Raw genomic sequence first — 22,160 nt, 5'->3', positions numbered from 1 at the left:
CCTCCCGCTGTGGCTTGTAGAGATAGGATTTGCTGAAGGAGAGCCCGGATATCTGTACTTGTATTCTCGGTCCCTCTTTTTATTTTCATATCTTTGGAAGAGGGAGAGAGAGACCTGCAACTCTGCTTCACTGCTCTTGAAGCTTCTCCACTGCAGATGAGGACTGGAGCTTGAACTTGGTAACTTGTGAACTCAGCCCAGCAAGCCACCATCAGCCCTCACCCCACATTTTGGGAGTGGGTGTATATAGTGCCCACCCAGAATGTGGTTAACTAGTCTTGTGTTGTCCAGGTCAGAGTTTAACCAGGGATTTAGCGTCCCCCTCCTCTGGGCCATGGGTACAGTAGGAGGCCCCCGAGAGTTTGTGTGGGGAACCCCACCCCTCCGTCTCATCACTAGATACAGCAGACTTTGGTCACTTGGACCGGCCATCCTGGGCTGCAGGGTGGACCCTGTCAGCTGCAGCGTTGCCTCGCCCCCTAGTTGCGGAGCATGGACTGTCCCTTGAGCTAGTGGAAGGGAGAGCGCGCACAGGAGCCTTGTGATGCGGGAGAGGCCCGGGCTGGGGCACACCCCTAGTCTACTCCAGGAGACCTCCACGCCCATCAAGGGTGGTGCTGAAGAGTGCAGGCTGGGGAGGGCAGAGCGCTCGCGTTAGCTAGCAGTTGCAGGTGCCGCTGGTCTCCGCTAGGGCCACGAAATCACGCTGGGATCTCTACGCAAGCGCAGCAGGTCCCAGGCGATGGCCCCGTGCCGCGGAGAGGCTCAGCACGCAGGTGCAGTGCACTCCCTACTAAGGGCAAGTGTCCACAGTGGACTAGTGCGCAGGTTCCTCGGCGTGCGGTGGGGGCGGAGTCTCAGCAGCGGATTTCCGGTTCCGGGAGTAACGAACGGCTGCGGCCGAGACAGCTAAGGCTCAGGAGGAAGCTCCTACGGAGGAGGAAGAAGGCGAGCTGGGCAAGGCGGGAGGCGGGAGTCGCCAGTGGGACCCTCGCCATGGGTCCCCGGACCTAGAATGGCGGAAGCTTCCGGCCCGGAGCCGAGCTGGTGAGACAGCCATGGAATTGAAGTGGGGAGCACTCAGGCGGAAGATTGGGAGGTTTGAAGCTGAGAACGCTGACGGAGAGGGAAGAAGGGCGCTCGGGCCGACCGTGGGAGGAATGGCGGCGTCGGAACGTTGAAGGGGAGGAATGGGGAGAGTCAGGCAGAGAACCGCGAGCAAGGGGGCCGAGCACACTGACAGGGAGAGGCGGCGGGGCCCTGGACGGGGCCAGAGAAGGTGGGGGAAGATCCGAGCCTGAGCGCGGAGGTTGGGGGGCTTTTCTGGTTACGGAGGGAGCAATGGAGACTCGGGGTGCTGGAAGGGCGAAGCGGGAGGCCCTCAAGTTGCAGACGAAAACGGGGGCGTTGGGCTGCTGGTGGGAGGAGCGGATGAGGAGGAATGGGGGTCAGGAGAGCACTGACAGCTAAGAGTGGCCTTCCCCTGGGGACACGAATGGGGCGGGAGAGAAGTAGAGAAGTTTAGGGGGTGAGTTGGGGGAGAAGCTGAAGTGGAAAACAAGGTGTATGGGGCTTGCAGGCTGAAGAACAGAAAGAACGAGGGGCCACTTCAGGCCGAGAGTATGAAACAGGTGTTGGGGGGGGGCTCTTTGGCTGAAGACAGGAAGTTGAGGCAGTGACACTGAGGTAGGTAGCGGTCGGGGTGGGTGGGGGGACATTAGACAGCGAGAGAATAGAAGGACTTACAGACCAAGAGAGTTCGGGGACTCCTGGCTTAAGGAAGGGATGGGATGGGAGGTCTGAACACCGAGACAGAGTGCTGGGGACAAGCAGGATGGGGGGGCTCACGGCCTGAGGGTGTGAGAGAGAAGACCGCTCAGGCCGTGAATGGGGCTTAGGGAGGTCTTAGGGTAGCAAGGGGGAGAAGTAAGTCAGGAAATCAAGAAGAGAGAGAGAGAAGGGACAAAGGAGGAGAATGAAATATCCCTGTCGGCGCCAGGATGCAGATGAGTTCCTAGACCAAGGCTGAGGATGGGGCTTTCAGGTCAAGAAGTGAGAGGAACGCAGCTCCTGGGGCCCAGACAGTGGTGGGAGTGGGGTTTTTTTTGTTTTGTTTTGTTTTTTTGTTTTTGTTTGTTTTTCCCCCTCTTATAATAGGCCCATACTCTGTAGCAGGTCTTAGACAAGCATTACTAAGTCCCAGTGTTTTAGGTGGCCCGGGGCACAGCCTGTCCTTTACGAGAGCCTTGGCTTCTCTCTTTGTGCCCTTCTCACTGCAGGCCCTTGCTCCTCCCTGTGGCTCCCATGGCTGAGGACTGGCTGGACTGCCCGGCCCTGGGCCCTGGCTGGAAGCGCCGTGAGGTCTTTCGCAAGTCAGGTGTCACCTGTGGACGCTCAGACACCTACTACCAGAGGTACTGGGTGGGCCATGGCAATGCCAGGGTTGGGGACTAGGCCTGATTAGGGTAGAATCAGTGGTGGCATAGTTCAGTTTATGAGTGGTGGCACAATGACGTATCTCCAGTCCATCCTTCTCATTTAGAGGTTCTGGGTTTGCAAAAATCACCTACTCGGTGAAATTTGTTTGCACTCTCAAGTCAGTATTCACTGTTCTTGTTTAATTTTTGCATAGCAAACACGTATCTTTTTCAAGGTGCTGTGCTTTCTGAATTTTTGTACTTTTTATTGGTGATTTAGTTTTCTACAGTAGCCCTCGTGTATTGCTCAAGTGCTGTCTAGAAGTGCAAGAAGCCTGTGATGTGACAGAAACAGAAAATGTATAAGTTTTGTTTAGATGTGATTTGCAGGACAGTTGCAATAGAGGCTTAGAGTTCGTTGTTAGTAAAAAACATGATACATCTAGAAAGAAAACATTTGTCAATTGTATAAGAAGTTAGTTGTTTAAGAAGACTGGGGAGATAGCATAATGGTTATGTAGAAAGGTCTTCAGGCTTGTGACACTAAAGGTTCCAGGTTCAAACCCCAGTACCACAAGGAACCTAAGTTGAGCAGAACTCTGGCAAATACAACAACAATAAAAACCCTCCAGAAAATGCTAAAATAACATCTATAGTATATCATGAAGCTATGGAAAAGTGATTAAATTTGTGGGTTCTTAAAGTGAAGGCCAGAGAAATAAAATAATAAGAAGCATTGTGATGACCATGTCACCCAGGGACTGGAAAATGTTAAACCTATCCCAATTTTTTTTTTTTTTTGAGATTTTATTTATTTATGAGAAAGATAGGAGGAACCAGACATCACTCTGGCACATGCGCTGCCGGGAATCGAACTCGGGACCTCATGCTTGAGAGTCCAAAGCTTTATCACTGTGCCACCTCCCAGACCACCCTATCCCAATTTGTTTTGAATGGCTCACACTTTAAACAGTGATACATTTTGAAAAACGTTAATTTGCATGTGAGGTAGTTTTTGCAGATCAAGACTGTATGGACAAATTTAAAAAGTACTCTCTAAGCTTTGTTTGTAAAAAGGGTTATGTAGAGGCAGTGAGTGTTAGGTTTACGTGCTGATGAGATTGTTGTGTCTTATAATGACATTTGGAGAAACAGCTTACCTATAGAACATATGCTTGTTTGTGTGTAAACCCTGATAGCACATGCAAGTGCCACTGCACCAGGGGAAACTCCAGTCTTGGGTTTCTCTGTTTGTCTCTCTCTACTTTATTAGCTAAATGAAAACTTTGGCTCCAGGCTGGGGATACTGCTTATATGTAAGCTTTGCAACACAGCAAAACAAAAAACAAACAAAACAAAGCAAAATACCCAGGACATGGGTAAAAGGAACTTATATGATGCCTCCAGAGTTCCTAGTTTTTAATCATTCAGAAGAGGTTAATTGTAAGAAAAGTATATTTGGTAGGGTGTTATTAAACAAAACCATATAAAACACAGTTGCATACTGATCACGTGACCAAAATATTGGGACCAGAGACTTGCAGGAGCCAAACCTGTGGTTCCTCTAGGAGCAGTGGTTCTGAATGCTCTGATCGTTGTTTAGGGTGTCCTCATAGAACATAACAAATGTGAATCATGAGACTTGCCTGTTAAGTTCAAAGACACAAGTCAAACGTTTATTAGCAAGGTACTGGTTTTTTTAAAAGTAAAGTTATAGGATTACTTATGGACTTATGTTGCAGAATGTATTAGCTGTATAGTTATTAAATTTTCCACTTTCTTTTGTATTTAGCTGCCATTTTCCTGTAGGAATAAAGTAGTTATGAATATAGTTAGATCTGCTTATATTTAGTTGTGTATTTATTTACATATTTATTGTATAAAGTTTATAGAATTAAAAAATTCAGTTACTGAGGCGGAGGGTAGATAGCATAATGGTTATGCAAAGAAACTTTAGTGCCTGAGTCTCCAAAATCCCAGGCTCAATCCCCCCTGCACCACCATAAGCCAGAGCTGAGCAGTGCTGTGGTAATAAATAAATATATAAATAAATCCAATTACTGGGGGCCAGGTGGTGGTGCATCTGGTTAAGCATTACATACATTACAGTGTGCAAGGATGCAGGTTCAGGCCCCTGGTCCCCACTTGCAGGAGGAAAGCTTCATGAGTGGTAAAGCAGGGCTGCAGCTGTCTCTCTCTCTCCTTCTATCTCCCCATCTCCTCTCAATTTCTGTCTCTGTCCAATAATAAATAAATAATAAGTTCAATTTCTTTAGGGGGTGGGAGGTACTACACCCAGTCCCAGTAGAGCACACACTGTACTACGCTCAGAGGCTGGAGTTCAAGCCCCTGGTCCCCCAACTGCAGTGGGGGAACTTCATGAGTGATGGAGCTGCAGCTCTTTCATCTGTTTCTCTCACTGTGCCTCTCCTGTGTCAGAGAAAAAGGGGGGGGGGGGAAACGGCATCCAAGAGCAGTGGGATCATCACAGAGTCCCAGTGATTGCCCTGGTGGCAAAAGTAAATAAATAAAGTGAACAAATTGTAAAGAACCAGAAATTAGCCCTGCTGCCAGAGAAACAAGTGGATTGCCTGATCCAGCCCATGGGCCTCACGTGTTAGAGTGGTGCCCTGGCTCCTCGCTCCTTCTGTTTCTCTCCTTTCATAAATTCATATTTATTGGCTAAAGACAGCCAGAAATCAAGAGGGGAAGGGGTTATAGGGGGAGAGAGGGAGACACGTGCAGCCCTGCTTCATCACTCACAAAGCTTTCCCCCTGCAGGTGGGAACTGGGGGCTCAAACCTGGGTCCTTGAACATTATAACGTGCGCTTAGCCAGATATGCTACCACCCAGCCCCGACCGCTGTTTCTCTGTCTGTCTCTTGGAGCTACCTCGTGTGAATAAGTAAACCTTAAAAGCATGAAAAGGGTGGGGGGATTGGGCGGTAATGCACACCTGGTGGCGCACTTGGTAGTGTGGATTAAGCACACCTGGCGTGAAGCGCAAGGACTGGCATAAGGATCCTGGTTTGAGCCCCTGGGTCCCCACCTGCAGAGGGGTCGCTTCACAGGTGAAGCAGGTCTACAGGTGTCCTATCTTTCTCCCTCTCTGTCTTACCTCCTCTCTCCATTTCTCTCTGTCCTATCCAGCAACAACAACAGCATTCAGCATTGACAACAACAATAATAATAATGACAACAACAAGAGTAACAACAAGGGCAACAAAATGGGGAAAATGGCTTTCAGGAGCAATAGATTCGTAGTACAGGCACCGAGTCCCAGCAATAACCCTGGAGGCAAAAAAAGGAGGGGGGGGTCAGGTGGTAGAGCGGCAGATTAAGCACACATGGCTCAAAGCACAAAGACTGGTGTAAGGATCCCAGTTCGAGCCTCCGGCTCCCTACCTGCAGAGGGGGTCGCTTCATAGGCGGTGAAGCAGGCTTGCAGGTGTCTTTCTCCCTCTCTTTCCCCTCTTCTCTTAATTTTTCTCTGTCCTATGCATCAACAACATCAAAAACAACAATAATAACCACATCAATAGAACAAGGGCAACAAAAGGGGAAAAAAATAGTCTCCAGGAGCAGTGGATTCAGCACCGAGCCCCACCAACAACCCTGGAGGCAATATCTACCTATCTATCTATCTATCTATCTATCTATCTATCTATCTATCTATCTATAATCAGTTTTAACTACTTAAGACAAGTATATCACACTTGTGTATACTCAAGATATCAAAGACTCCTGGGTTAGAGAGGGAAGACTATTACTCACAGCTGTAGGCGTACTGTACCGGTTCCTCAAAAACTAATTCCCACAGGATTGTGAAGAGAACTAGCCCATACCTGCCTGTGCACTAGAAAATGCTATAGGAAAGGAATCCTGAGCTTTAAGGAATCAAATCTCTTGGAATGTTAGGACAGTATGGATACCTTTCTTTCACTCTGTGTGGAGACTCTTCTTCCAGTACAGTTTGCTGTACAGGTGTCCTTGAAGAGACAAGTAGTCATTGTGCGACATGCAGAAATGCAAGAGACCTGCAGAATATTGTCTCCCCGCATAATTTACACTTTCTTTTGTGTGTAGTAGTGTTTATATGTTTACATATGGTTTGTATGTGTACTTACATGTGCTCTTATGTGTGTATATTATAGTTTATTTTACTTGTTTATGTATTTAGTGTGTAATATTAATATATTACATATTAGTGTTTACTTTTATAGGATACCACCAGTAACATATTATAAGTGAATATGTGCCCATTAACATTCCTGTAATATTTAATGTTTGTATATTTGCTGTTACTGATAGGCTGTTGTTTATTTTTACCAGAGCACTACTCAGCTCTGGCTTATGTTGGTATGGAGGACTTAACCTGGGACTTTGAATCCTCAGGCATGAGTCTTTTTTTTTTTTTGCATGACCATTATGTTTTCTCCCCTGCCCCAATACACTTTTTCTGTCCCTGCTACTTAGGGTTAGTTGAGGTGGTCAGCATTCATAGGCTGAACCCATACTGCCTCCTGTATTCTGTCAGCCTAGCAAGCCTAGTCACAAGCTCTGTGGGAGGATTGTATGGGTGCAGTGACAGTGACTTTGCTAGGTTGTCAACTCATCCTGGCCCAACCTCAGCCCCACAGGAGACAGGATCCGAAGCAAAGTTGAGCTGACTCGATACCTGGGCCCTGCCTGTGACCTCACCCTCTTCGACTTCAAGCAAGGTGTCTTGTGCTATCCAACCCCCAAGGTACTACATTTTGTGAGGTACCCAGGCAGGGCTAGCTGGATCATACTCACCTATTAATCTTTACTTTCTGGCCTTCATTTTCAGACCCATCCCGTGACTGTTCCTAGCAAGAAGCGAAAGAAGCCTTCAAAACCAGCCAAGGATAAGAAACGCCAGGTTGCACCCCAGAAGAATGAGGTCCGGAAAGAGACCCCAAAGAATGAGACCAAGACTGCCACTGCTGCATCGCCACCTTCACTCCCTGCACCTGGGTAGGTGTTGGCCTAAAGTGAACCAAGTGAGCGAAGGCTGGGTAAGGGTTGGGCATGTACTCAGGGCTCCACACCTGTGTTTCCCATCCCAGGTGCTGTGAGAACTGTGGAATCAGCTTCTCAGGGGATGGTACCCGAAGGCAGAGGCTCAAAACATTGTGCAAGGACTGTCGAGGTGATTGGCCCCTGGGGTGTTGGGAGTGAGGTGTCAGATTAGGCTGAAAGTTAGATAGTGGCTGGCAAGACAGACACCGATGAAGTCAGGTGTCTTGACACTGGCTTTCTGTTTCTCTCTTTCCCTTTTTTTTTTCTCCTAGCACAGAGAATTGCTTTCAACCGAGAGCAGAGGAAGTTTAAGGTAAGCAGGACCTGCCTCTTCCTTACACGTGTGCATTAGAAGCAGGATATGGTGGTCTGGGAGGTGGTGCAATGGATAAAGCTTTGGATTCTCAAGCATGAGGTTCCCCAGCAGCACATGTAACAGACTGATACCTGGTTTTCTCTCTCTCTTCCTATCTTTTTCATTAATAAATAAAATCTTTAAAAAAAAAAAATAAAAAACAGGATATGATGGGGTGTCAGGGGTCTGAAGAAGTGGTGATAGGTCTGCAAGGTGTCAGTGTTATTTTATAGGAAGCTAGCACAGTGAGCAGATGGTAATGGGAGTTAATGGGGTGTCCACGGACACAGTGACACATTAACAGGGGACCAGTAGACTTGGACTACCTCGGTGATGGTAGCTAATCAGTAACTATCAGAGACAAGTGATGAGACAAACAAGTGCCCAGCAGACATGGGGACGGGGACTGATGTGGTGTCGGCAGACCCATGAGGTACAGTACTCCTGGAGGCACTCTGCCCGGACCTGTGACTGTTCCCCACCCATTCCCGGCAGCGTGAGGGCTGTGGGGAGTGCACTGCCTGCCAGGTAACTGAGGACTGTGGGACCTGCACCACCTGCCTTCTGCAGCTGCCCCGTGATGTCGCCTCGGGGCTGTTCTGCAAGTGTGAGCAGAGACGGTGCCTCCGGATTGTAGAAAGGGTGAGTTGGTAGGTGGGGTGGATCCAGGGTTCACCCTGGGCTTGGGTCCTCATGGCCCTGACCCCCTGCACCCCACCTGTGCCCCCTCCACCACACACACAGAGCCGAGGGTGTGGAGTGTGCCGTGGCTGTCAGACTCGAGAGGACTGTGGGCGCTGCCGAATCTGCCTTCGCCCTCCCCGCCCTGATCTCAGGCGCCAGTGGAAGTGTGTCCAACGGCGTTGCCTGCGGGTGAGTCATTTTGGAGGGCCCAGGGCTGAGGCAGAACTCATTTTGATATTGCAGTTGCTAGTACGTCTTCTCTAACCTGGCTTTGCCCACCTCATGTTTTTTCTCCCTCATGCCACGCGCATCTATTGACACCACCTGCCTGCTCTATCTGCCAGCACCTTGCCCGCCGCCTCCGTCGCCACCATCAGCGTCAGCGGCGCCCTCCATTAACTGTGGCTCCCCCTGCTGTGAGTGCACCTCCCCACACTGCCCCCCTTTCCTCAGATGCTTTCGGCGCTCCCAGGGAATGGCAGTCCTCTGTCTGCCTGGTACTACGAAGCTTAAATCACCCTTTCGACTCTCTTAGAGCAAGCATGGCCGTCGCAGGGGAGGCTGTGACCCCAAGATGACTACTCGGCAGCGTTCCCCTCGAGCCCAGCCACTGCCACCACCTCCCCCACCGCAGCCTCCGGAGTCCCCAGAGCTGGTAAGGATATGGTATGCAGGGGGAAGGCACAACCCTAGCCTTGGCCAATGCCTGCCCTGACCTCACCCCATTTGCCTCTACAGCACCCCAGAGCCCTGAGCCCCTCGTCACCTGCCGAGTTCATCTATTACTGTGTAGACGAGGACGAGCTAGTGAGTGGCACCATTCTACCTGGACAAGCCTAGACTCTCCCAGCGCACTTGGTTAACCTAGAGAAGCAGGTGCTGGGGACTGGGAGGTAGCTCACCTGACAGAGCACACACATTACTGTGCTTGATCCAGGTTTGACCCCCCAGTCACCACATGGGAGGAGCTGCAGCGGGGAAGCTTCTCAAGTGGTAGAGCTATGCTGTGGGATCTCTCTTTTCTATCTCTAGTTTCCTTTCTCCTCACCTACCAAACAGGAAAAAAGGCCACTGGGAATGGTGAAATTGTGCAGACATAATGATAAGCCTTGTGGCCGGGGGGGGGGGGGGGGGCAGATGCTATAATAGGCCCAGGAGAGTAACAGTAAGGCACAGTCATCGTTACTAGCTAGTATAAGATAAGCAGACAGTGAGGCCAACCAAAATAGTAATCGTACCGAGTTTCAAGTGAATCAGCCCTCTAGGGGAGCTAATAGAGGAAAATCTGACACAGTGGTCTGGACCCACATAGGAGGAGAGGATGGAGCACCAGCAAAGGCCTGCTGGAATGGGTGGAGAGACCCTGGTCCTGGTAGCTGGCAGCCAGTGTGATGGAGACAGTGAAGGAGAGCCACAGTCCTAGTGACATTGAGTTCTGTTGAGCATAGCAGTAGTGCCTAATTGGAATGGCGTTCCCTGAGGCATGACAGTCCTTCCTGCTGGGCTATCGGAGGAGCAATGGGAATAGCACATGAGCAGTTTTGATGGCATAACCCTCCCCCACCCCCACCTCCCATATTTCCCAGCAGCCTTACACTAATAATCGTCGCCAGAACCGAAAGTGTGGGACCTGCGCGGCCTGCTTACGGCGGATGGACTGTGGCCACTGCGACTTCTGCTGCGACAAACCCAAATTCGGGGGCAGCAACCAGAAGCGCCAGAAATGTCGCTGGCGCCAATGCCTGCAGTTTGCCATGGTAGGTTGAGAAGGAAGGTTTGGTGCTTGGAAGTTGTGGACAGGCCTGGTGGGTGGATGGAGCAATGAGTCCAACCAAGGATTCACAAGCATTGTGCTGGGGTGAATGAACTTGGGTGGCAGTGGCCTTGTTGACAGTAGACCATCAGGCTCAGTACTGAAAGGCTTAGCTGTAAGCGGTCTAATGAGAGCTTAGCAGGCCCATTGGTCAGTGCAGTGTGGCATGCCTTTGACCATAGGTTTCCTTATTCCCTCACAGAAGCGACTGCTGCCAAGTGTCTGGGCAGAGCCTGAGGAAGGGCCTGAGTCGCCCCCACCCAATCCTCGTCGAAAGAGGCCCAGCTCTACTCGACGGCCCCGAGTGGTAACAACGAAGCCACCCTTGGTCACACCAGCAAGCCAAGAACACTGTGCACAGACTCCAATGAAGCAAGAGGCTGGCAGTAGCTTTGTGCTTCCCCCACCTGGCACAGACCTTGTGTTCTTACGGGAGGGGGCAAGCAGTCCTGTGCAGGTGCCTGGCCCGGCCCCAGCTGCCACAGAAACCCTGTTGCAGGTGGGGGGCCCCACTTTATTCTCTTTCCAACCCCACTCAGCCTCGTGTCAGGGAGCTGAGACCAAGTCTGCTTCAGTCCTCCACGCATGCGGCTCAGTGCCCTGTTCTGACTTGGTCTGTGGCCTTGCCCCAGGTGAAACAAGAGAAAATGGACACCCCGGAGGACTGGACCCCAGGCACAGCCATCCTGACTTCTCCTGTGTCTCTGCCTGGCTGCCCCAGCAAGGTGGGGGTCAGTGATGGTTGGTCTGTGAGCAGAGTGATGGGGAGCCTGACAGAGCAATAGGTGTGCTGACTGTAGCCTCTCCACAGAGTTACCCTGCTTGTCTTGACAGATGTCCCACCCTCCCCAGGCAACTAACTAACTTTGCCCACTTTGCTGCCCAGCTAACAGAAAAATGAAGATGCGTGAAGAATGGGAATGGGAAAGGTTTGTAGACAGAGAGAAGGCTTTTGTGTGCTGACGTAGGAGGGAAGTGGGATTTGTCAGCACAGTGACAGATTGGCTGGTAGAGAGTTTCTCCTCAGACCAGTCCTGCCTTCTAACCGCTGTCCATGTCTTACTCTCCCAGGCAGTAGACCCAGACCTGCCACCTGTGAAGCAGGAGCCACCAGACCCTGAGGAGAACAAGGAAGAGGAGCACAAGACTCACCCTATTTGCTACTCGGCCCCAGATGAGGAGGCAGGAGGGGCTGGCACACCTGTGGTCAGTGCTGGGGGTACCCCACCCTGCTCTAACTGCTGTAGCCCCATCAGCCATCTTGACCCATGATACTTATTTCTCCCCTAGATCACGGAGATTTTCAGCCTGGGTGGAACCCGCCTCCGGGACACAGCAGTCTGGTTGCCAAGGTGTGCCTCGCACAATGAGGGGAGGGCACTGGGTGGGCCTCAAGTTTTGAGAGTCAGCCCCACATTTTGAAAGTAGAAACATCAAATCAACCTGGTACAGTGGGAGGTAAAGGCCCCACAGCACTATGATGATCGTGACGAGAAGGGGTGTATGTGTTCAGAGCCCTAGAGAATTTCTCCTGAGGCTGTGGTTAGGCACTGGGGCAGGGAGGGAGGTGGTAAGGGAGAGGATTTAACCACCCTGTGATGAGATATTTGAAAGAAGAAGGAAGGTAAGGCAAGCCTGGTCCCTAGCTCCCTAGAAAACCCAGCAGGGATCACACTTACTATGAAAACTCTATTCAGTGACCCACCATTGGGGTTCATGAAGACCTTTGAAGTCTCCAAAAGATGACTAGGTAGACTGGGCACCAGTGGGTGGGTGGGCCATCTGGATTCTGAAGTGGTTCAGGGATCTGAGCCCATATGTACCCATGTGATCTTGGGTAAGGTCTGCATCTTCTGGAACACCGCTCTCAGGACTGGAGTGTCTTGAGGGCAGGGATGTCTAAGGCTATATTTTTCTGTAGCCTTTCCCGAGACTGTGGAGGATATTCACAGTTTCAGCAGCTGCACGACACTGGAGTTAACAGAAATGATGATAGAAATCTGGAATTAATGTAAAAGATGGGTGCCTTTAATGGCATGCCTACAACCTGGGGCAGAAGTGTGTGTGTGAAGACAGAATGCTGCTCCTACAGAATGTTTTCATCTCTTGCACAGAGTCCCAGACACAGGCAACCAGCGATAGACCTTAGCACCTGGCTTCCTTTGTTCCTGTAGGCTTAGTTTCTGCTGGCCAGAAACTTCTCCATCTCTGTCTACTTGGGCAATTACAGAGGTACCAGTTGAGTCCCTGCTTAGTGTACGGCAGTGGGAGAGATGCAGTGGTGAGTGCAGTGACGCTGCCTAGAAAGCTTATCCTTCAGGAGACAATGGATTCCTACCTTCAGGAAGCTTAGAGTCTTAACAGGAAACAATTTCCCTATGTATGAAGCATATATATATATATATATATATATATATATATATATATATATATATATATATATATATACACACACACACACACACAAGATGATGACAGCAATGCTGCTTATAGTGGAAGGGAAATGATGGCAGACACAGAGAATTAGGAAATGTTTTGTAATGCTCCGTTTTGCACACAGCAACTCTCACTCAGACAGACCTACTCCCTCTTGTCTAGGCCCAAGAGCCTTAAAAACCTGGAGCTAGATTCTGTAGGAACAGGAGAGACCTTCTACCCAACCAGAGGAGCAGGCCTGTATAACACTTTAAGCCCTCGCAGGAAAGGAAGAAAAAGTAGGAAAAGTTGAGGGTGGGGGAGATAGCATAATGGCTATAGACTCCTAAGGCTTCAAAGTCTCAAGTTCAACACCCCCCTCCCCCCCGCCACACACACACATATATAGCAACATAAGCCAGAGCTGAGCAGTGCTCTGGTAAAAAAAAAAAACAAAAAAACTTTGCTGTAGTGAGTGCAAATTCTAGGAGTATCGGTGTGAACAAAAAGTATGGATTTTAAAAATGAGGTAGTTAGGCTGGAGAAGGAAATGCAATTAAAATGCCACTAAATAGGCCATGTTTATAGCTTTTATTTTTCTTATCAATGGGCTCCACTACTCCATGCCAGCATTTTCAGATAGAAGGACAAAGATAGAGAGTCGGGTGGTAGCAAAGCGGGTTAAGCACATGTGGCGCAAGGCGCAAGGATCGGCATAAGGATCCCAGTTTGAGCCCCAGCTCCCCACCTGCAGGGGAGTCGCTTCATAAGCGGTGAAGCAGGTCTGTAGGTGTCTTGCTCTCCTCCTCTCTTGTCTTCCCTCTCTCTCTCGATTTCTCTCTGTCCTATCTAACAGCAATGACATTAATAACAATAACTACAACAATAAAAAGCAACAAAAGGGAATAAATATGTATTTAAAAAGGACAAAGATAGACATCACTTCCTCCTAACTGGGGCAGTGCCTATGACTAAACAAGTTCAGTCTCCAAGTGAACTATTGAGTTACCAGAAAAGTTATGATGCAGTCTTTGCATAGAAAAACACATCATGACTTTTCTGACTACATTATCTTGGTTGACCCTCAACCTGTTCATTTTAATTGGCCTCTGAATGAGACCTTGTATCTCTCGATATTTTCTTAGGAAGACAGCAATTGAAAATGTAATGTGAATAGGGAAAGAAACTGAATTTTGGTGAATTTCTCCTCTGTACTGAATTTAGTTGATCTGCCAAACAGTATTTTAGGAAGACATTGAAACCCGAAACTAAAATATATATATCCATCCAGTAGTAAGTAGTGGCTGGTAGAATGCAGAATCAAACCTAAGTTGTAAGGCATTGTTCTTTAATCCACTAAACTATAATACAATATTCAGTGCACAGTAATATAATAATACTCGTTTCCAGACGAGTTGAAAGCTGGGTGGTTGCTCTGAGGAATGGAACTGATGGCTTGCTTTCCTGTCCAAGTTGGGAAGTACCTAGTTTCTGCATGTCAGAGCACTCTTCACCTGGAAACTTTTCCCCAGGCCTTGGAGCTGTATAGGATTTCTCAAATCGGAAAGGGAATCGTTTCCTGTCCATTTTACTTCCTTTCCTTTCTCTCTCCTTCCCTTCCTCCCTCCCTCCCTTCTGCACCACCCCCTTTCTCTCAAAGTAGACCTTTGAAGTAAAGTTGCTAGCTTGATTCATCTTTGCTGACAACTTGAATCCCCCGCCCTTTGATGATCTTGGAACTTGGTTTCTGATCTCAGATCCTGTCTACTTAGTATAAATCACTGCTTCAAATTCCAAGAGCCAGTTTGGCTTAGCCCTGCCATATCCTTTGTTAAATGCTAAAAAGATTAGGTTTGTGGTTTGCTTAGCCAGTTTTACAGGGTCATGACAGAGGGTATGCCTCCCTAAGTTCTAAGTTCTTTTTTTTTTTTAATATTTTTATTTATCTATCCCCTTTTGCTGCCATTGTTGGAGTTATTATTGTTGTCGTTGTTGGATAGGACAGAGAGAAGTGGAGAGAGGAGGGCAAGACAGAGAGGAGGAGAGAAAGAGAGACACCTGCAGGTCTGCTTCACCACCTGTGAAGTGACTCCCCTGCAGGTGGGGAGCCAGGGTTCGAACCGGGATCCTTATGCCGGTCCTTGTGCTTTGCGCCACCTGCGCTTAACCCGCTGCGCTACAGCCCGACTCCCAGTTGTAAGTTCTGTATCCTGTGCTCCTCCCTTGCTTTACTGCAGTCCAAGTCCTGCAGCTCTTCAGATGTTGATTAGCCATTTCCCTATTCTTATTTGTGATACAGTTCTCTGTCACCTTTCTCTGCCTCTTCCCTTGTTTTGTCTTAATTAAGCCAGAGTCAAGACTAGATAATTTTCTGTATTTTACTCCCCTGATGATCTAGCTATTCAACCTAGTACTCTGGTAATTTTGATAGTGATATCCTAAGTCAAATTGGATTGATATTCTAGCTTCTAGGTACCATGCATGTGAAGAAGGGTATGATCAGAAAAACACCACTATAAAGATTTTACATGTATATATGTAGATATCATGCATGTAAGTGTGTGTATATATATAACAAATATAGTATATATAACATGTATTTACTATTGGAATTGATCCTATACTATTATGGGAGCTGAGTAGGTAGGTAGGCTATTGTCTTTGCAACTAATGCTGGAGCTTGAAGTCTGCAGGGCAGGCAATCGAGAAAGGAAGCTGGACGTAAAGTGTGGAAGACCAAGAACACTTTGGCGCCCACGAGCACGAGCTGGAAACCGCAAGGGTGGCGTGGAACCCATGCCGGTCTCTCACCACCTCCAACTCCGATAATGTGGGTGTCCTGCAGAAGAAGCTGGTGCCCCTCCTCACAGAGTTAAATATGCATCTGACCCAGAAATTAGAAAAGTGGAAGGAAGACCCTGGGGAAGGTGGAGCAGCTGCAGGTCTGGTTGCAGGCCAGACTGCTGCCCACACCAAGGAGGTGAGCCAGCAGATAAATGACAACGCGTGTGAACTGCAACAGTGCCTGGTGCCCTGGCACCAACCCTCTTGAGTGTAGAACAGTATGCTGCTGCTTCGCCTCACCTCTGCCCTCCAGTTATGTAAAACGTGTCTCACTCTAACCTGAAGTTTTGGGGATGGGAGTTCTGGGAAGCATAGCCTAGTCAAGGTGACACTTGACAAAGCCACTCTGCCGTGAATCTGCTCCCAAGGGCCGCACTACTCAACTGAGGATAAATGATAAAGCTGCATTTGCTGAAAATGCAAAACTGAAGACCATGGATTTCATGGTGATCCCAGCAAGCACAGAAAATCTGTCAAGCCCACCTGGGGTGGGGGGGGAGGAAGACACTTGCTGGTCTTGGCTATTTTTATGTCCCTCGTCAAGTATTGAGAACCTGACCCATGGTAGACACTGTACTTAGTACTGGGATACAGGAATGAAAAAGATATAGTCCATGAAATTTTATTAAATGCATTATTGTGTATTACAAATGGTGAATGAGTTTTCAACTTTGTGATGGAATTTGATGGTAAAATAGAGAATTCAGAAGATTATCAGGAAGACAGCCTCTGTGTGAACCTTGTTAGGGCACAACAGGCATTGGAAATAGTTTCTGTTGGTAAGCTGTTATATTTTAAAATTATTTTTAAAATGATTTTTCTTGTCCCATTTACTGAATCGTATACTTAGTGTTTCTTTGGAGAGTTTTCTTACAGTGATAGCGTTGTTGGCTGCCTATGAGAAAGTGATACTTGGGAGACCAAGGTCAGGTTGTTTCCATGGACCTTTTGCGAATCACTTCTCTGGGCTTCCTGGAGGTTGGCCATTTTGTTGAGCTCGCCATCCACCCAGGCTCGACCCCTCCACCCTCGAAGAGATCCACCAGGGGGCGCTAGCACTGCGGCCATCCCTCCAGGGCATAGGAAGTGCTGCCCCTCACCCCTGACTTGCACAAGCATGTTTAGGCGGAAGGCATGCTGACTCCCCTTCCATAGTGGTAAAAAGGGGAGTCCAGTTACGGGGTGAGCCCCGTGTGGGTGTGTGGCACTTGCAAACAAGATTGAGGCTGGGACAGAGGGTTACTGATCAGGCTCTTTTCCATGGGACCATGGGGCAGTACGACCTCTGACCTTCACCTCCAGGAGTACCTTTTCATCGCCTCCATCATTCCTCAAGTGCGGGTTGCTCCTCCCCAAAGCAACCAGTGGGGGAGGTATTGAAGGGACTCCTAGATCAAGGAACTGACCTGGAACATTAAGTCCGGGCAGACCAGCTAATGCCTGTCTTTTTTGTTTGTTTCAGGCAACGTAAACTCTTAGCAGTAAATGAAAATGAGTCTTTTCCCGAGCTACAATTGAAAGAAGAAACATAGGAAGAAAAAAAAAAAAAAGACGAAATGACAGAATTACTAAAAAGAGATATGAGAAAGATTATTGTGTGCTTGAAAAGCTGAACCAGCAATTCAGGAATGGAGTCCAAATCTAGAAACGTACCACATACAAAATCGAAGTGGGTGGATTATAAATGACTCAAAATGCTAATTCATAGTAAATTGCAGCCGAGAGGCAGTATATACAGTAGTCACACTGTGTCAGAGACGGAGGACTTAGTGCTTTCCTGTTCTATACTTGCTCTCACTTGAGAATGAACTACCAGCGTGACTTAGTTGGCTTTTAGATAATGGCCACCTTGCTCTTGACAGGAAGTATAGGAATTATAGGCTAAGGGCCTCTTCTAGCTTCCATAATATCTCGTGGCCTGTTTCTTGGCCTGAGATCCTAATTCTCTACCTGATTACCTGTTCCTCTGACTCACACCCTCATCCAGTCGTAACCTTTGACTCAAACTTCTCTGGTGGCCCAGGGGATTGAACCCGAGAATTCAGGGCTTCAGGCATGAAAGCTATCTCCCTTCCCCAGACTTACTGTGTGTGTGTCCAACAGAGCTGTATCACTATTGCCACCAGGGAACCCCAAATCTAAGCCCTAGCAGTGCAATAGCAAGATTTCATTAATAACATTTATAATTACTGGTTAAGTGGACTGGCAGGATGGGTCAGCTTTCAATCTTGTCTTTGCTTCCATCCCTCCCTTTCATCATTCCTCTATTTGTGAGGCTCAAAGGTTTTGTGTGAAAGTACATTACACATTACTGTAAAGGACTAAGCAAATAGAAGATTTTCCTGTGATGATTATTGTCATCAAAGCTAATGTAGTGCTAGTCATAAAGTTTGACCTACAAAATCTCCGCAAACCTTGCTTGAACTTGCAGACATAAATAGAATCTAAATATATCAATAGCAAAGCCAGTTTGAATGGGATTAGATCTTCACCTGCACTTTGAATTAAAGAGGATTTTTTTTTTCTCTCTCTGATGACCCCTTATGGAAGGGAGCTAGGTCCTAGGTCGGCAGGAGGTCTCGCTGAAGGCAGGGTGAGGACCTGGCAGTCTCAGCAGCTCATCTCCCTTGGAGAGGAAGTCTCCAGTGCTGGCTTTGTGGTCACCAAGGTGACGGGACTAACTTCCGTCCCAGCCTGGGGGTGGGGGTAGCACTCCCTTGGCGTTCCCCTCCCCCCAGGTGCACCATGGCAACCGGAAGTTGGTGTGGTGGTAGCGCCAGGCAGTTGCGGCTGGAGAGCCGCGGTGTAGAGTCCACCTCCTCTGAGGGAACTTGAAAATGTACAGCCAACGGTTTGGCGTCCTTCAGCGAGAGGTTAAGGGTCCCACTCCCAAAGTGGTGATGGTGGTAAGCATGGGGTATGTGTGTATGTGTGTGTATACGTTTGTTTGTACGCGCGCATGCGCGCGCGGGACGGGACCTACTGCGGTTCCCCATCCCGGGCACTGCAGGCCCATCCCGGGCACTGCAGGCCCTGCTGAGCCCAACCTGGGCTCTAGATGGGGTCTCAAGGGGAGCAACCAACCGAATTTTGAAAAACAGGAAGATAAGTGGTTCACTTAGCTCCTCCTGTACTCCATCCCGTCTCCTCTTCTCCCAGCCCAGGTCAGTTAGAGAGTCTTTTGGGGAAATCACTACTTGGGTTCTAGAGAGTTTTTAGTTCGAGATAGCAAAGTTCTGTCCCCTAATTTGTTGAATGTGTGTCAGACGGCAGGAAATCGGCAGGCAGCGGTCATCTGATGGTCTTGGAATAATCCTGCATCCTTGTGCAAATTGCTTGGAAGGGGGATTGAGCTGTAAGGGACTGTGAGCAGTTACAGAGCCCATGTGGCAGCTCAACCCGAACAAAAGTGTCCCTGCAGGTGTGGAACTAGGGCAGTTCAAGTCCTCTAAGGCTAGATGCTGTGAAGATGGGGTATTGCTGCCTGCTCATAATTTAATGGACCCTGCTCAGAACCTCAGACACTCAGTCTATACATCTGGGTTCCTCTGCTTCTAAAAACCAGTTTTCTTTCTGGTCAGAAAACCTTCCGGATATAATCAGACTACTACCCAGAAATTACTTAAACCCATGCAATCTGTACAGCTCAGAGGGAGATAGAGGTTAAATAAAATGACTCTAGGATTGCTCTTTAGGAGTCTGGATCCTACCTTTTAAGTTGCTAACCTAACTTCAAAAGCAAACTGTACATTCTTAAAACCATCAAAGGTAAATCCGGTAGATGATGCTGTGCTATATTGCCTGTGAGGGCACTTAATAGGGAAAAGATAAGGGACAACAAAGAATATAGTTTTACTATGTTCCTCCATGTTTGTAGAAATTCTCAGTGTTATCTAGACCAGCTCCTTCTTTTCTGTCTAGATCCAGGGGCTGGAGGTCAGTTAACAGGAGGTTTCTACAACTGTAGAGTTTTAAATCATGGTTTATGACTGACACACTTGAGGGCTCGGTATCTGAATACAGAGCTTAGGGATTGGACTGTTGATCAGGTGTCATTATGTATGCTGGTAGACAGTGAGAAACAGAAAAGAAATTATCACCAAACTAGAGAAACAGACCTACTGACTTTAAGCTTTAAGAAGAATGAAGAGGAAGCATTAGTGCAACTCAGATGTCAAATTGGGGTAATAAGTGTGGGTATTAGAGTTTGTAGAGACAGGAGAAGAATTACCACCACCAAAGATGAAATGTAGATATGAAATATTGATAGCTACTCCAGGAGGGAGCAATAATAGATGTATTATTGTGGTCCAGGAGGTGGCACAGTGGATAAAGTATTGGATTCTCAACCATGAGGTCCTGAGTTCAATCCCCAGCAGCACACGTGCTAGAGTTATGTCTGGTTCTTTTTCTTTCTCCGCTTGTCTTTCTCATGAATAAATAAATTCTTTAAAAAAAAAAAAGGGGGGGAGTTGGGCGGTAGCACAGCGGGATAAGCCGACATGGCATGAAGTGCAAGGACTGGCATAAGGATCCTGATTCTAGCCCCTGGCTCCCCACCTGCAGGGGAGTCACTTCACAGGCGGTGAAGCAGGTCTGCAGGTGTCTTTCTCTCCCCCTCTCTGTCTTCCCCTCCTCTCTCCATTTCTCTCTGTTCTATCCAACAACAAACTACAAGGGTAACAAAAGGAAATAAATATTTTTAAATAATAGATGTATTGTCTGAGGGTCAGGCAGTGTTGTTCCTAGTTTAAATGCACGTTTCCATGCCTGTTCATACCTGGGTTCAAGTTCTCACTTCCCACCTGCAGGGGGAAGCTTCATGAGTGGTGAAGCAGTGCTGTGGGTGTCTTTTTTTTTCTTTACCTCTTTTTCCCTGTTGATTTCTCTGTCTCTATTCAAGAAATGGATAAAAACTATGTAATGTCTGAAGTAGTAAAGAAGTGAAAGACCAGTTATCTGGTGAGTGCTGCCTAGTGGTCCAGTTATTTATTTGTCAAGGTAGCTTCACATACCCCCCCCCCCCCACCGTAGTACTGCTCAGCTCTGTTTTATGGTAGTGCTGGGGATTGAACCTGGGACTTTGGAGACTCAGGCTTGAAAGTCTTTTGCATAGTCATGCTATCTCCCAGCCCTCAAGGTAGCTCATAAGGAGGATATTCATTTTGCTCATTTTGGACAAAAGTGAAATAGATTCAGAGATACTAAGTAACTTTCCTAAGATCACAGAGTTTAAGAGTGGTAGAGGCTAGAATAAAATCTAGGCTCTAAAACATTATCCTTTAAGACTTTAAACTGAATAGTAGAAACTCATAATGAAAGCAAGATCGTCATTAAATGCTGTGTTCTTTCTTTAACTTAGTGTAGTTTCTTTGTCTAACATAGTGGTCATTAACCACACAGAGCTTTTTTTGAGCACTTGAAACATTCCTATTCTCACATGCTGAATGACAGTATTTGGGATATATTGATTGAATAAAGTGTGTTCAAATTATCTTGTTTCTTTTTTTTAGATGGTGCTATTAGAAAATGTTAAATCACAGATCTATTTCACATATTTCTATTAAGCAGTATGTATTTTGAGTAATGCCCAAATTATGTGGATTGACATTATCCTATTGTTAGAAAATTCCAGATCATAACATTTGTCAAAAGTCAGGTCCTGGGGGTCCGGTGGTAGTGCAGCGGGTTAAATGCACATGGCGCAAAGCGCAAGGACAGGCGTATGGATCCGGGTTCGAGCCCCCTGCAACCCACCTGCAGGGGAGTTGCCTCACATGCGGTGAAGCAGATCTGCAGGTGTCTATCTTTCTCTCCCCCTCTCTGTCTTCCCCTCCTCTCTCCATTTCTCTCTGTCCTATCCAACAAAAATAACATCAATAACAATAATAAACAACAATGATTAAAAGCAAAACAAAACAGGGCAATAAACAGGGAAAAAATAGCCTCCAGGAGCAGTGGATTTGTGGTGCAGGCACCGAGCCCCAGCAATAAATCTGGAGGGGGAAAAAAAAAGTCACGTCCTTTCTGATTACAGAATGTTGAACAGAATGTCCTAATCCTTTAAAAGGCTTCCTGACCCCCTGGCTTAGGGGGTTGAGGGAGCAGGGTCATTTGACCACCTTCCACTCTTTTTACCTCTTCACTCAAATTGTACCCAAGACATGGTTCTATCCTAACAACTCAAGATACTGGTTCTTGATGACTTTGGTGCTTGGCTCCCATTCTCAGCCCTTGTGTCTACTAGAAATCTGAATTCCTGTGTGTATCCTGCTAGGTTTAAACTTGACTTAGCCATGCTTTTTGCCACCTGGTCTGCATTCATAAAATGCTATACGTAGAATAGCATTGTTTTGCTAGTTTACTTGTGGCTCTAGATAATCCTGATGTGAATTAGCTGTTTCCTATGATATAATCCCTAGCATCATCTATCTCCAGCTCACTTCAGCCTTGCCTGGTCTTGCTCAGTAAAAGTGATTTGTCTATATATGTACCTTGAATCCTGAATCTTTTCATCAAGCTTATCTTAAAATGCTCTCTCTTTTTCTCCCTCGTTAGGAGTTTCTGTTACTAAAACCCATCCCTAGTA

General features: G+C 47.6%; 2 protein-coding genes across 14 annotated transcripts in view; both read left to right on the top strand.

Annotated features, from left to right (window-relative positions):
* The first annotated feature begins 881 nt into the window (after window positions 1-881).
* On the top strand, window positions 882-17,302 carry MBD1 (methyl-CpG binding domain protein 1). Of its 13 annotated transcripts, none has more exons than XM_060173870.1 (17): window positions 883-1,047; window positions 2,280-2,414; window positions 7,050-7,164; window positions 7,249-7,415; window positions 7,508-7,590; window positions 7,733-7,773; window positions 8,311-8,457; window positions 8,560-8,688; window positions 8,844-8,915; window positions 9,035-9,154; window positions 9,238-9,306; window positions 10,086-10,256; window positions 10,515-10,811; window positions 10,945-11,037; window positions 11,384-11,518; window positions 11,603-11,664; window positions 17,034-17,302. In XM_060173870.1, exons 1-17 carry the CDS (start codon window positions 1,016-1,018, stop codon window positions 17,101-17,103), a joined length of 1,938 nt encoding a protein of 645 aa, XP_060029853.1. In that variant the 5' UTR covers window positions 883-1,015; the 3' UTR covers window positions 17,104-17,302. The 13 variants fall into 13 exon arrangements, with proteins under 13 accessions (XP_060029852.1, XP_060029847.1, XP_060029848.1 ...); XM_060173859.1 differs by lacking the exon at window positions 17,034-17,302 and adding an exon at window positions 15,414-16,222 and having other exon boundaries at window positions 10,089-10,256; XM_060173860.1 differs by lacking the exon at window positions 17,034-17,302 and adding an exon at window positions 15,421-16,222.
* A 136-nt stretch (window positions 17,303-17,438) lies between these two features.
* The window catches only part of CFAP53 (cilia and flagella associated protein 53), a 32,883-nt gene continuing 28,161 nt past the window's right edge, over window positions 17,439-22,160 (top strand). Inside the window, exon 1 of the mRNA XM_007515956.3 lies at window positions 17,439-18,477. Within this exon, the coding sequence (XP_007516018.1) occupies window positions 18,409-18,477 (69 nt within the window). The 5' untranslated portion in view covers window positions 17,439-18,408. The remainder of the gene's footprint in view (window positions 18,478-22,160) is intronic.

The sequence above is a fragment of the Erinaceus europaeus genome, chromosome 15 (assembly GCF_950295315.1).
Source record: "Erinaceus europaeus chromosome 15, mEriEur2.1, whole genome shotgun sequence".
NCBI classification, from domain to species: Eukaryota; Metazoa; Chordata; class Mammalia; order Eulipotyphla; family Erinaceidae; genus Erinaceus; species Erinaceus europaeus.
This window is presented reverse-complemented; position numbering and strand designations above follow the sequence as displayed.